This window comes from Ambystoma mexicanum, chromosome 5p (genome assembly GCF_040938575.1).
Source record: "Ambystoma mexicanum isolate Mex_15411 chromosome 5p, UKY_AmexF1_1, whole genome shotgun sequence".
In the NCBI taxonomy this organism is placed as follows: Eukaryota; Metazoa; Chordata; class Amphibia; order Caudata; family Ambystomatidae; genus Ambystoma; species Ambystoma mexicanum.
In genome coordinates this window covers 1,045,577,236-1,045,591,159 of record NC_090930.1, presented here as the reverse complement: position 1 = coordinate 1,045,591,159, position 13,924 = coordinate 1,045,577,236, and the positions used below count along the sequence as shown (strand labels likewise).

The 13,924-nt window shown below is 46.9% G+C and overlaps 1 protein-coding gene across 5 annotated transcripts in view; it reads right to left on the bottom strand.

The window, feature by feature from the left end:
• Positions 1 to 13,924, bottom strand: part of WRNIP1 (WRN helicase interacting protein 1) — a 620,345-nt gene that overhangs the window by 524,490 nt on the left and 81,931 nt on the right. For 4 of the 5 annotated variants that reach the window (XM_069613532.1, XM_069613530.1, XM_069613531.1 and 1 more), the window contains exon 2: positions 2,045 to 2,236. The exons of the other annotated variant lie outside the window; for it this stretch is intronic. In XM_069613532.1, coding sequence (XP_069469633.1) covers positions 2,045 to 2,236 — 192 coding nt within the window. The remainder of the gene's footprint in view (positions 1 to 2,044; positions 2,237 to 13,924) is intronic. 5 annotated transcript variants of the gene reach the window in all.

Sequence of the window (13,924 nt, the reverse complement as noted above, 5' to 3'; positions counted from 1 at the left end):
ACTCTCATGTGTCTTTTCTTCCATTCACGATTATTTTCTCCTTGCCCTTTACTGAGCCCTCCTCCCATCCTCTCTTCTCCATTAGTCTTGCTTCTGTTTTATTTCACTCGGATCAACTTTTCATCCTCCTCGTCCTAACTTCTACCCTGCATCCTCCTATCCCTTCCAAACCTCTTCCCTCCTTCCTTTCCTTCACTTCCACCTACCCCGCTTCTCCTTCACCTTTCTGTCGACCCCCTTCCCAAACTACTCCCTTCTTCCCCCATGTCTCACTCTCCCATTCTTCATTTTCTCTTGATCTCATCCTTACTCCTTCTCTGCTATCTGCTCACTGGTCTTCACTGCCCGCATCACCACTTCTTCACGTCAACACCCTCCTCCTGCCTTACTTCTTGCCTGTGTGTGATTGTGTGCGTCAGTGTGTGCACAAACGAGAAGCTCATGCAAGCAATGTGATGTTTCTTTCTGGGCATCTTGATAAGGCAAGCATTGCATGCGTTATGGCTAGACTAGACTAGAATGGCATTTTGGGGCAGCAGGTCTAGCCCTACCTTACCGCGTGGTGTGTTTCTGATAATAGATGTGCTTGAAGTGTACGTTTTTATAACAGTTAAAAAACCCTGCCAGTTTGGCCTTGAATATGAGGCATCCCAATTAGCAGTTTGCAGACAGTGAAGATGAAAAATAATGCTGAAACATACAAATTATAGATATGGTTTTCATTAAAATTTGAAAACCAAATAAATGCTGCAACATACAGACAATGCACGAAAATCTATGCCTCCTAGTTATATCTGCAAAAAGTAGGGAAATGGTAGTGACCCGATCCCTCTCACCGGTGCCCCCTAAGGAGCACTTTATTTCCCCCCTCCCCCCCCTTTGCCCCTATGCCATAAAAACCTGGCTCCACCACTGCTAGTGTGAAGGGAGAACATGCAACTCATGATGTTTGGGTCAACAGAGAGCGCAACTGAATAAGAGTCCAACCAAGTATTATTGCAGAAGCTAGAAGTTTGGTAAAAGGCTTTGGGTCTGCACGCTGGGCAGAAAACCATAAGCGCTGGAGATAGTGGCTACTGAAACAGACCTGGAGTAACACTGCACCATTGATTTGTGTGCCTCCTAGATGGCATTGTCAAGAGAAATATTGAAGTCTGAGGTTTCTGGGCAATCCTAGCCTCAAATCACATGATGTACACACAAAAAAGAAAACACGAGCAACAGTCTTAACATGCAACTTGGGATGTGGTCTGAGACACAAAGGTATGTGTAGCTTTAAGAGTAAACCTCGCTCACAACATACCATCATATGGGCAAGAAACTGCAGGCAGAGAGGATTCCTGCTTCCTCTGGAGCAGCCAATCTTCCTAGGCCCTGTGATTCAGACTAGGACTACACAAGAGACAGTAGGTATGTCACACTGTTCTAGAATTGGTTAAGAGACCGGAATGAATGACTCCTGCACTTACTGTACACCAAACTCTTTTTGCCTTTGACAGCATGTCCAGAGCGCTGAAATGGCAGGCTTTCAGCATGGTCACAGGGATGGTGCGACCCTGTCTGCCACACGCCATGTACAAGTACCAAATACAGCGACACCAAGGTTGTGGTCAGGGGATGAAGAGACAAATACTATTCCCCCTCTCCTGCTCCTCTTACAGAGTTCAAGAAGTTAGGTGCCAGGTGGGAGGTGCAGTATCTGCTTTCTCTACCTTGCTATATATGTTGGGGTGTGCAGACTTGTAAAAGGCATGAAGCTAAAGTACTCTAGCCTTTTAATATCTGCAAGACAAAAGGACTCGTTCTGCTTTTGTTGGATCAAAAATAAAATACTGAAAGAGTGAAGGGCAAGCATTATCTGTATAATAGGGATGCTAAAATTAGGGAGGGGAAAACTTCACATTTTGTCCAATTCCAGATCTCATACGCCAAATCAGTATACAATCATATGCTGTTCTGGCCCACTGGGAATGATCAGTGCAAACCAATCTTGCCAGATAGACACTGGACGTAGAAGCTCTAGCTTTCAAGGAGGTTTTAGTACCTGTTGTGATTTGTTGAAGCGATGAATCTCATCCACAAACAAAATGGTTTTCCTCTTGAAGAGTTTTTGCTCATTCTGAGCTTGCTTTATAAATTCCCGGACATCATTTGTGGATGCACTTGTTGCAGACAAGGTTACAAACCTTGTATTGTGCCCCTTGCTGTTTTTGGCAATGATATGCGCTAGCGTAGTCTAAAACAGAAACGACAAAAAAGCTAGTTAAGGTTAATTAAAGCTGAATACAACAAATAAAAAACATCAAATGACCAAGGTCAGCTTTAAAAAAGTTGCATATCATCTCTCATGAATTCAAGCCTGCAGAAATATAAATTATGTTTTCATCTGTTCAGGGATGTTTGGTATCATCAAGGCACTAGAATGTAAAGCACGCATTCAAACAGGCTCCCATGTCCCTTGCTCATTATGAGGTTATAACCCGTTGAACCAAAACAAAGATTACACAAAGGTAAACATTTTAAAACACAGAAAGGCAGGTTTTACAGAAGGAAACCGCTATATGGATACACTTGCTGATTGGACCTATAAGAGATTCATAAGCAGGATTAAAAATTAGACCTTAAAATGATTCCAAAAAAGAAGAAACTGCAAAAAAGGTTAGAGTGGGGGCAGGGAGCCAAGTGATATCCAATGGGTTGTTAAAGGGGGCAGCATGCTCACTAGCTCCAACTAATGGATCTGATGTTATGATGTCACCATTTCCAAGCAGAATGTAGAACATGCAGCTAAGCAACTGGTGGCAGTTTGTAGTGGAAGAGATTGAGGTGGAGGTGTTTTGTACACCCTGCAGGTGAATAAGGACTTACCCGCTCACTGCTAGTTTCGACTCCAATAAGCGGCGACGAGGAGGTTGCCGCAAGGGGGGCAAGCTGTCACCTGCATCCTCCCTGCCCAGACACATTGCCGGACGTGGTTGCGGGTGGTGCTAGGCTGAAAACACTGACGTGATAGGCGCCTTGCCGGATGCTTCGCCGTTCTTCGAAGTCAGGAAGGCCCGGAACAAATGCGTGGGCCGGGACGCGCGTTGGCCCCATCGTGCACAGGCGAGCGCAAGGCGCACCTGCAGCAGTGGAGCCAGACGAGCAAGGCAGGCGTACGTGCCTTGAGCGATGTATGCATTCTCCCAATACACCGGAGGTTGCCCGTCGCGACAACCGGCATATCAGGAGAGCATTTACGTCCAAGGTATCTTTGAGAGCCAAAAATTCTTTCAGAGGACACACAAACAACATGAACCAGTAGAGAACTACATTGCCGTTCTGAGGACATTAAGTAACATGTGATTACAGGTCTCCAACCTCTTCGCTCACAAGAGATCAATTAGTGAGGTGCACAAAGAAGCCAGGGGTCCAAGCAAAACTGTTACTCAAGGACATGATACTTGGAGGCTGTAGAGTGGCGTAGGAGTGTAAAACAGATGGCAAAGTATATACAGCACATGCAGGGTGAAAGGAATGAACATAAAAACACCCGAGTAGATGCCATTAAAAAGGTCCAACAGGAAGCATTTTGACAGTGCAAAGGGGCTGAAATACTTTAGGTGTGGGAGCAACAGACATGTAGCCACAAATCAATTTTGACCAGCAAAGAATGCGGCATGCCTCAAGGGCAATTGAAGAGGCCACGTTGTGCGAGAATACTGTCAACCATGTCGAAAGCATGGCCACCAATGAAGGGCAAGAACAGGAAGTATACACAATGTGCAGAATAAAACGAGACACATTTGAAATAATGGCCATAACAGGTGACATGAAAGGTCCTGTAGACAGTTTCATAGTGAATAACAAGTACATGTCAATGAAAGTGGACAGTGGGTCCCCATGACGATAATATCAGCTAAAATATGTAGAAATACTAGGTGAGAATCTCAGTGAGCTGATGGAGCACATCATGCCATATGCCTATGATGAGGTGTAAATAGCACTATTGGGAACATTTGAAGAAGGAAATGTTTGGCATGGATATATGTAGCTAATAAGACATCCTCTCTGCTGGGATCGGATGAGCAAGCAGAGTTGAGCATTCGCATACAAAGGAACCAGTCACAGTGGTGGAGTTGGAGAATAAATGGGCTAGTGAGTATCCCGAAGTATTTTCAGGAGAGTTAGGCGGTCTAAAGGACTTCTAACATATTTGCCTCAAGCATAATGCAAAAGCCCAGTATACACCGTCATATTGATACCTCATCACATAAGGGAATGCCTGAAGGAAGAGCTTAATGCCATGCTACAGAAGGGAATCATCTGAAGCATTGAGAGTTCAGATTGTCTCTTGTGTTTCTGGTCACCAAGAGCAATGACAAGCTCAGGGTCTGGGTGGACCGGAGGGATTTGAACTGAAGCATTTTGGTGGGCAGGCACACGCTGCCAAATGTATCCAAAGTATTGACTACCTTACGTGATGGTACGTTTTTTACAGTTGTTCATAACATTTAAATTTTGTAGGATGCCTTTCAGGCTGGCGTCAGCCGCCACTGAGTTCTAATGAATGATGGAGAAAATAGCTGAAAGGTTGCCAAACACTGCATTCTAGTATGATGTATTAGTGAATGCAGCCACAAAGGAAGAGCATGACCAAGTATTGTGGAATGTATTAGAGAGACTTAAAGAGGCTGGTCTGACTGTACAAAGTATAGAATACGTGCAAAATATGTGTGGATGAGGTGGAGCACCTTGGTCACAGGTTGTTGGTAAAGGGGATAGTTCCAAGTTGAGCCCGGGTTTATGCCATTAGAAATGCCCCTGCCCCTGCAGATAACAGCTAAAATCCTTCTTGGGATTAGCAGAGTATTACCATAAGTTTGTGAGGTATTTTTCAATTAAATCAACAACTCTTAAGGCACAGTTATAAAAAAAAAGTGAATGTCAAAGGAACGTGAGGGGGCTTTTGGGCAGATAAAGGATGACATTGCGGGTGTACTATGCTTGGGGAAGTTTAACTTGGGAGGTCGCACCATGTTAACGGTGGATGTAAGTGGACTGGGACTAGGGGCAACTTTGTCTCAATATTCGAGACAGGGGGAGCATATGGGGACTTTTGCCTTCAGACCTTTAAAGGGGGGGGGCTAAAAAATCTATCTGTGGTGGAGAGGGAGTCGTTGGCTGTGTATTGAGCAATATTGTATTTTAAGTTTGATCTGTGGGGTCAACATTTCACATTGAGATCAGATCATATCATAAATCCCTTATAGAAAGGGTTTCAAGTATTGGGTGGAGAAATACATCACCAAGAATTTCAAGATCGTACTTGGGATTACAATCCCATGATTTTCAAGTATTCCATCTGCCAGGGGGGAATGAATGTGGTGGCTGATTATTGCGTCTTCCTTTGGACGCAGGAGCACTGAGCGATAAGGATTTGATTAAGTGGTTGTAGTGGCGAGACGAGTGGAGGAGGCTTTCAGTTTGCAGGAATGGAGGTTGGCTGAGGAGAATGATGAGGTCTTACATTGTGTCAAGGAATGGACCGTTTTTGGTTTGCCTGAAAAGGCAACGTTAGATCGTTTGATAGAAGATTTGAAGTTAAGGATGAATTAACCATCATAAAGGGGAAGCATAGGAAGGGTGTCAAGATCATACCTCCAGAAAGTCTCAAGTGGAAGTTGGTGTGTAGACGAGGAATCAAGTACCTCTACCAGAAGTTCCTCTTTTATTCTTAGTGTGCCATATTTACTCATCCTGGATGTTCCACAAAGCACTTTAGCAAACAAAGGAAGAGTCGAGAAAGGCTAGTCTGGCCCAGTTTCAAGAGTCAGGGTCACCGAGAGACTGGTTATTTACTCGAAATCTCAGCTCCTGTTTGAGGTGTAACAAAAACGATTGAGGGTGCCAAGATTTCTTCATTTAATGGTTTTAAAATACAACAAAGTGCTCCAGTCTCCAGTCACATGGTCGGATGAGAATAGGCTTTGGGGCGAGCTACATCGAGACCAGAAGATCATTTATTTATTTGCATTTATAAAGCGCACAACCTGCCCTGGGGCATCGATAAGACCATGCTTCACTCCCTTATATTCTCAAGCGCAGTGAGCCTCTACAAGGCAGAGTCCAAAAAGTATTAATTGAATGGCAGACCGCACCAGTGATGATGGATGTTGGGCTACTTGGGTGGGGAGGCATGACCAAGCCAACCCTCCAGCACCTGGGCTCCCAGTTGATATTTATAACTCGCCTATACACAAGTGTTTCAAGGCGCGACGAGGCAAGGGAGGGGGAAAAGAGGGAAGACAAGACAACAATCTTACTAGGCCTGGTGACATTGAGATCGTGTAAGTGCAAGGAAAGTGGGATGGGAAAAGTGCGGGGGCAGTGCAGTACACGGGATCAACAGTAAAAATAAATAAAAATAACAAAAAAAAGTGCGGCCAGCTGGTGGCTAGTGCAAACATCAGGTGCCAAGTGCTAGTAGGGATACAGAAACAATCTCCAAAGGGCAGAGGATCCCAGGGGGGCAGTGCAGGTGTGCACCTGGTATGTGAGGGTACCTGGGCCTGAGATCAGAGGGTGACCAGTGCAGTTTCAGCCAGGAGTTCAGCAGGGGAAGAGGAGGAGAGAAAGCAGAAGCAAAGAAGAAGGTTTTGAGGTGCTTCCGGAACCAGAGATGGTTCTCCTCAAGTTTCAGGGAGGCAGTTCCAGAGGGAGGCCCCAGCGGAAGAAATAGATCTACCACCAACTTGTTGCTTGGAGAAGCGACTGACCTTGGTGGAGTTGGAGGCGGATGAGCAAGGAGCTAGAGAAGGAAGAGATTTAGCAAAAGAGAGTTGAAGATATTGAGGTTCCAGGTCCCAGAAAGCCTTGTAGACAATGCAGACTGTTTTTAACTTAATCCTCGCAGCCACTGGGATCCAGTGCAGAGATTTCAGTCCTGGAGAGATACGATCCCTGGGCTTGAGGCCAAGGACAAGTTTCGCAGTCCGGTTCTGAATGAGTTGCAGAGGACGGCAGGTAGATTTAGAAAGAGGCTATTGCAGTAGTCCAGCCTAGATAGAACTAGCGCTCTGGAGACAGTGAGATTCTAGGGGAAGGAGAGGGAAGGAAGAATACCTCTGAGGAGGTGCAGCTGGTAGTGTGACTGCTTAGAGACGTCAGATGTGAGGAGAGAAGGAGAGTGTGGAGTCGAAGATGACCCTGAGGTTTTTAGCCTCACAGGTGAGAGCAGGAAGAGGGTCAATAGAGGCCGGCCAGAGAGCGATGGGAAAGGAGGGAGTCGGTGTGCCGATGAGAAGAATCTCAGTCCTACTGGCATTAAGGCAGAGATCATTGGCGGCACACCACTCCTGGATAGCAGACAGTCGGTCAGAGATGAGAGAAGGAGAAGAAGAGGCGGAAGGGAGCCTGAAAATGAGCAGAGTGTCGCCCGCATATCGCTGAAAGTTTTGACAGAGCAGCAATGCGGTGGGCAAGAAGTGCTAGGTATTGGTTGAACAGTCAAGGATAGAGGTTAGACCCCTGGGGAACACCACAGGTAGAGATAAGGATCGAGGCAAGGAAGGACCCAAGTTGGACCTGGGAGGGTCGATCGGAGAGGAAAGAGGTCAGCCAAGCCAGGGCCCGATCGGTGATACCCAGGTTATCACAGAGACGGTTGAGCAGGATGGCATTGTTGACCGTGTCAAAGGCAGAAGAGGGATCAAGTAAGACGAGGACACAAGGGGTGTCGAGGTTAGCAAGCAGGTCTTCACGGATGTTCAGGAGAGCAGTTTCCGTGCTTCTGGCAGCTCTCAAGCCAGACTGAATCTGTTGGTTGTCTCCATGACCATCAGTGTGAAGATTAAGCTGGGAGATGGCCAGCTTTTCCAGGAGTTTGCCCAGGAAAGGAGTGATGGAGATAGGGCGATAGTTAGCCGGACAGGACGGGTCGGCAGAGGGTTTCTTAAGGAGAGGGTGCACAGGGGAGTGCTTCAGGGGGGAAGGAAGACCCCAGTAGCAAAGGAGTGGTTGCAGAAGTCCGCCAGAGCAGGGGCTAAGGTGTTAATGTTGTCTTTGATGGTTTTGGAGGAATAGGGATGAACCCGTTTTGACAAGACTTTCATAGATCGGACTGGTCTAGACTCCTCATCTGGGGAGAAAAGGGAAAGGCAGATAAGGGGGAGGAGAGGTGGCCAAAGAAGGGCCAGAGGAAGAGCAGGGAGGAGAGGAGGCGGAGGAGGGAGGAAGAGAGAGAGAGAGGACAGGATGTTTGAGTTTTAGAGATGAAATGAGAAGCCAGGGCTGTGCAGAGGGCCTGGGAGGGGACAGGAGAGGTAGAGACTGCAGCAGGATTGGCCAGCTCCTTGCAGAGTTCAGCCAAGTTGTTAGACGCCGCAGAGATGTGGACTTGGATGTGGGCTCTCTTCTGGGTATGGACAGAGCCGGTATTGCCTTTGGAGCAGGAGACAGCCCAGTTTGTCAGAGGATGTACCGGAAGCACGCCATTTCCTCTCAGCCACCCTGCACTTGCATTTAAGGGTGCCGAGGTCGGAGTCATACCAAGAGTTGCACTCGGCTTTGGGCTTCAAGCGGATCCCCACGACAGGGGCAAGAACATCAAGAGTATCAGAGATAGAGTGGAGCATGGAGAGAGCTGCGTCAGGGTGCGAGTCAGCCAAAGAGGGAGGAGGGGGTGAGAAAGTGGCAGCAAAAGCCTCAATTGGCACATGCTTCATGGGTCAGATCACCGAGAAGGTAGGTGGCAGTGCTGGAGTAGGCTTGCCTTGAGGAGTGGAGAGAGTGAGCTGGGAGGAAAGGAGAAAGTGATCACTCCAGGAGAGAGGAGTGGTGAGAGGAATAGAAAGGGGAAGCTCTGTAGAGATCAGAGCATCCAGAGTGTGCCCTGCAGAGTGAGTCTGGCCAGAGGGGAGGATAGAGAGTGAAAGAATCGCAGAGGTTGCGAAAGAGTCCAGAGGAAGGCCAGGAAGCATCCAGGTGGATGTTAAAGTCTCCAAGAAGGTGGAGTTTTGTGGTCGAGACCAGGAGGGAGAAGGATGTCTGCCCACTCAGAAACGAAGGAGGAGATCTGGCCAGGTGGCTGATAGATCGTAGCCACAGTAAGGGAATGGCTAGGAGAAAGAGAGCCTGCAGACGAGTTATTCGAAAGAGTAGGCCTGTGTAGGAATGACCAAGGAAGGAATCCACTCGGGGAAGATCACAGCTACACCCCCGCCTGGAACAGTTGGACCTGGGTGCAGAGAGGATCTTGTAGCTGTTAGGGAGGAGAGTGTTCCAGCTCGTGACAAAGCTGGCCATGAACCATGTCTCGGTGAGATCGAGGACACAGAGGTCAAGTTCTTCAAGGAGGCGGCAGATGTCAGAGGAGTGTTTTACAACTAAGCCAGAGTTGAGAGTGGCAAAATGGAGAAGGTTGCCGTCCTTGAAAGACTTCCGGAGAGGGGTACAAATCAGAGGTAAGCCCTGCGGAAATGTACAAGAAGCCTGAGGGGAGGAAGGAGGAGAGGGCAAGGTAGCCAAAGAGAAGACAACAGGGGGAGGCAAGGAAGCCGTGGAGGGAAGAGTGGGGATAACAGGAGAAGGAAGGAAATTGATGAGGCGCGGGAAGAGTCTATCAAAGGGGAGAAGATTGGCCTAAGGGCCTTGGCCTAAGGGCCTTGGCCCAAGACAGTACCGTTCAGGTAAACATTAATGATGACTTTATAGGAGTTGAAGGAGGTCAGGAGGGCATCCCACCGGGTGCCACCATTAATGGGAGAAGAAGAAACAGGAGAAAGCACAGAGACCATATGAAGAGTCCATAAGTCTGGCGAGGGTACGACAAAGAGGATGCCGGTGAAGGTTTGCCTGGAGGAAGCACCGGTATAGGTGTCAGCGATAAGGAGGCCTGGGTTGGAGACCAGCATGTCCTTTTTAAACTTCTTCCTACCAGATTTAGTGAGCAGAACAGGATAGCCGATAGAGAAGCTGTTAGAAAGGATAGGAGAGACAGAGAACCATGAGTAGGTAGGGAGAGGGAGGGGAGAACAGCAAGGAAGGACAGAGGGTAGAGTTCAAGCAGACGAGACGGAGAGACGAGGCCAGTTGACAATTGGACAAGATGACAGGTGCTTAGATAGTGTTAGAAAGGATCGCTAGATGAGTGCTTTGCTAGGAGGCATGCCACAGAACGGCACTCATTTCCCAATGCAATTTTGAAAACAGGAGAAAAACACACCCAAGTTGGAGAGTCCTGAATAGGTTAGGAATAGGTTTCACAAAGCAATTTTAAACAATTTCCAATGCAATTTTGAAAACAGGAGAAAAACCACACCTAAGTTTGTGAGTCTACTATATGGACAGGTTTGCAGGGTAGGGTGAGGTTCTAAACCTTACCTGGGCACTCCTACCTTCCTTAGTCGCTGCTGGTGGATGGCTGGCCACAGGCTTCCCCTGCTGACACCTACACACACTAGCTGGAGCCGCCTCAGATGGGGCCGCTCTTTGCCTTGGGGCCCTTAACGGCGGGGCCTGCCAGGCAGAGGACTTCCCTAGGGAGGTCATTGATGACCTAAAAGCCACCAAACAGAAGGAGAGCAGGATAGTAATCGGGAGGGAAAAATAAACAGCAGCGACAGAGGACCGAGCGAAACGGCGCCCACAGGACAGTAAAACAAGTTAAATGCACAGAAAAAAAACACAATGCAGGGAGCAGCTGGCAAGGGATGCATAGCCCGGTGCCTGGATGGGCAAGTAGCGACCGGGATGCAGGCGAGCGCAGGACTAGGTCCTCGCTCGAATTGGAAATGAAAATTAGCCAATGGGGGTGAAGGGGTGGGAACAAGGGAAGAGGGCAGGCAACACGGAAGGGAAAAACAGCAGGGGCAGAGGACCGAGCTAAATGGCTCTTACAGGAAAGTAAAACAAGTTGAATGCACAGGAAAAACACAATGCAGGGAGCAGCTGGCAATGGATGCCTACCTTGGTGCTTCGGTGCCTCGATGGGCAAGAGTTTCGAGCTGCTAGCGAGTGGAATTTTCCAGAAGGGGTCAAACGTGCCAACCAATTACAGAGGGCCACGTATTAAAGAGCCCCATAGTTTGAGAAGCCAATAGTATGTTGTATATTTTCATGACACGGAACAGGACTTGCACTTGGGATGGGCTTAGTTGCCCACCTGACCTTAGAGATCCAATCACGTCCCTGTATCCCATAGAAAGTATATGTAGATGTTCCCCGTTGACCAACCACAACCTCTAGTAGGTTTCCTTATTTTGCCACGTATCCTGATGACAAATATTTAGTATAAAGGCAATGTTTTTTATGAAATGTGTCGAGATAAGTCTGTGTGGCATCCATTGTACTCCCCGTTTTAAAGATTTGCTATTAAAACAGCCTTGACTTTTGCCAACTTCTTGAGTCGGTCCGATTATTGATGTATGCGTAAGATCTGCATCCCTATCCATCTCAGATACTGTTACCTCGTCTTAAATTACCCACTCTCCGGGTTCAGGTGGTTTTGGCTCACGAGTTCATTTAGGGATAAGCAGTACCAAGAGGAGATCGAGACAGTTATCAGTGGGCCTTGCATCGATGGTTGTGTAGAAAGGGTAGTCAGAGTGCAGAGCATTGCCAACAGTGATAAGTGCAATGTCATTAGAGGGACATCTTTGATCCCAGTAGTAGAAGTTATGTCACAGCCATGGGTCAAAGTGGCAGTTCATGTCATTGAGCCCATACAAGGATTAGGTTGGAGAGGCAAGTATATACTTGTGATGGTTGATCATCACTCTAATTGGGCTGAATGGAAGGACACGGGGGAAGAAACTACTGTTGAGATAAGTTTTTAGAGGCTGAGTTTTTCGGAGAAGGATTTCCCAAGGAAATCATAATGGACAACTAAGATCCATTTTGTTCGGAGTGGTTGGGGATGTTTTTAGCTGGTTATTCCAAAATATGCGCATTGCACAATACCACCTCAGAGCCAACGGTCTGGTGGAAAATATGAATAGTTTTATTAAAGGGGGAGGATTCAGCCAGCTATGAAGGCCAGGGTACCATGGCGGGAGGTGTTCAGGCACATGTGGTTTTATTGTAGCACCCCTCATTCAATGACAAAAGTGTCACCCTTTGTTTCGTTAAAAAAAAAAGTGAACCGGCACCAGGCTCTATCCAGGCTGGTTAGGGTTAGCAGTTGCTGGTTAAGTAGATAGGCAAAGGATTATTAAGACTATTAAGGAGGGTCAGAAAGCCGACAAGCAAGTGTTTTATTGTGAGAAAAAGATCAAACAGAGGGAGTGGTCAGTGGAAAATTCAGTGTTGAAATTGAATCCCAGAATGGGGCATAAATGCCAAGGTGACAAATATCGGGGACCTAAGAAGATTACTGCGATAAGGAATGGTGAAGTGATTGCAGAAGGCGGTGAAGTGTGGTCTATGTGAAGACTGGCACCTTGGAAAGAAGTGTTAGATGGGCAATGTCCGAGTAAGTTGCAGGAGATGGTGGTTGAAGGAGGCGAGGAGCAAGGGTTGGGGAAGTGTGAAGGGGGCGTGAGAAGATTTGAGCACTAGGAAGAGGGTTCAAACCAATTGGCAACAGGATTATGTTAACTCTTTAGTGTGCTAAAATTTAGTTTACTATTATGTGGTGCTGTAAATAGTTAGTGTTCACATGTGCGCATATTGCTCAGCATTCATTTTCTAAGATGTATTATTATTTAGAGAATAAAGGTAAGCTTTTTTTGTTTATTGTGTGCTGCTCTATTTGCGGTTTGTATTCAATTTGGGCGAGTGTAAGTGTGTTTGTCAGGAGGGAGAGAGGTTAGGATACTAGTTCTAAGTAGAATGTAGAACATGCAGCTTTGGAAGTTGTGGTAGTTTGCAATGGGAAGAATATGAGGTGGAGGTGTTTTGATGTCTCGTCCACCCTGCAGGTGACTAAAGACGAACCAGCTCACTGTGAATGTCCAACTCCAATATCCTCCACACATGAAAAGTTACTTACCTTTAACACTAGTTCCCCCCAATCTATGGTTTCCTTCATCAGTGTCCATGCTTCAAAAACTGCCCAGTCAGCAGAGGACTCCTTGGTTGCACTATTATAGCAATAACTAAACAAATAACTTTGTATGCCGTCAGCCTCATTTAGATCCATAGGAGACCCACCAAATTGGTGGCTAGCATATGCCACCCTATGTTTCGATTTTTGTACTAGCAGTTAAAGGATCAACATGCAACCTGCCCTATAAAACCTACCAAAGCTGAGGAACTAATTTCCACTGCTCTAGCTTTAGATATTTCATAAATTGACATGCTTAGAATAGATTACATAGCTGTAAACTACAGAATGGAAAGTGGAAGAGGTAGTGGACACCACAAAGTTACCATTAGCCAAAGAACAAACCCTGACCTCTAGAGGCACACATCTCGTAGAACTGCTTAACCCACTGTTCTCCTCACTCTGGCACCCGACTTCCTGTAGTGGTGCTATGTGAACGTGTGAGGATTTCTCCACTTTTCTGCCTGGAAGAGGGCTCAGATTAGGCCAGTATGAAAAGCAGACGTGTCTGCTTTGCCCCTCATTGAGTGCACCAGTACCACACCTCACATGGATCGGTTTGCCTCAGACAATATTTGGTACATGCTACTGCCCAAATTAAAACCATTTCTTTGGAAAGCACCAGTCCTTTACTGTTGCTTAACTGAATGAACAATTGGTTGGACCACCTGAAGGCAACAGTCCCATCAATATAACAAAATTCCCTCATTGTGTGCAGGGAGACATCTATTCAGGAGTTGAATGTGTGAAGAAAGTTGGTAGTGAGGCTGTCTGACTGATGTGGAAATCAGACTACCTTTGGGAGGGATCCGAAGGGCATTCAGGAATACAGTGGAATGTAGTAGAAGGTTAATTGGATGTGAAGGCTTGCAAGTCACTAGCTCTTTCCGCCCTCTGCAC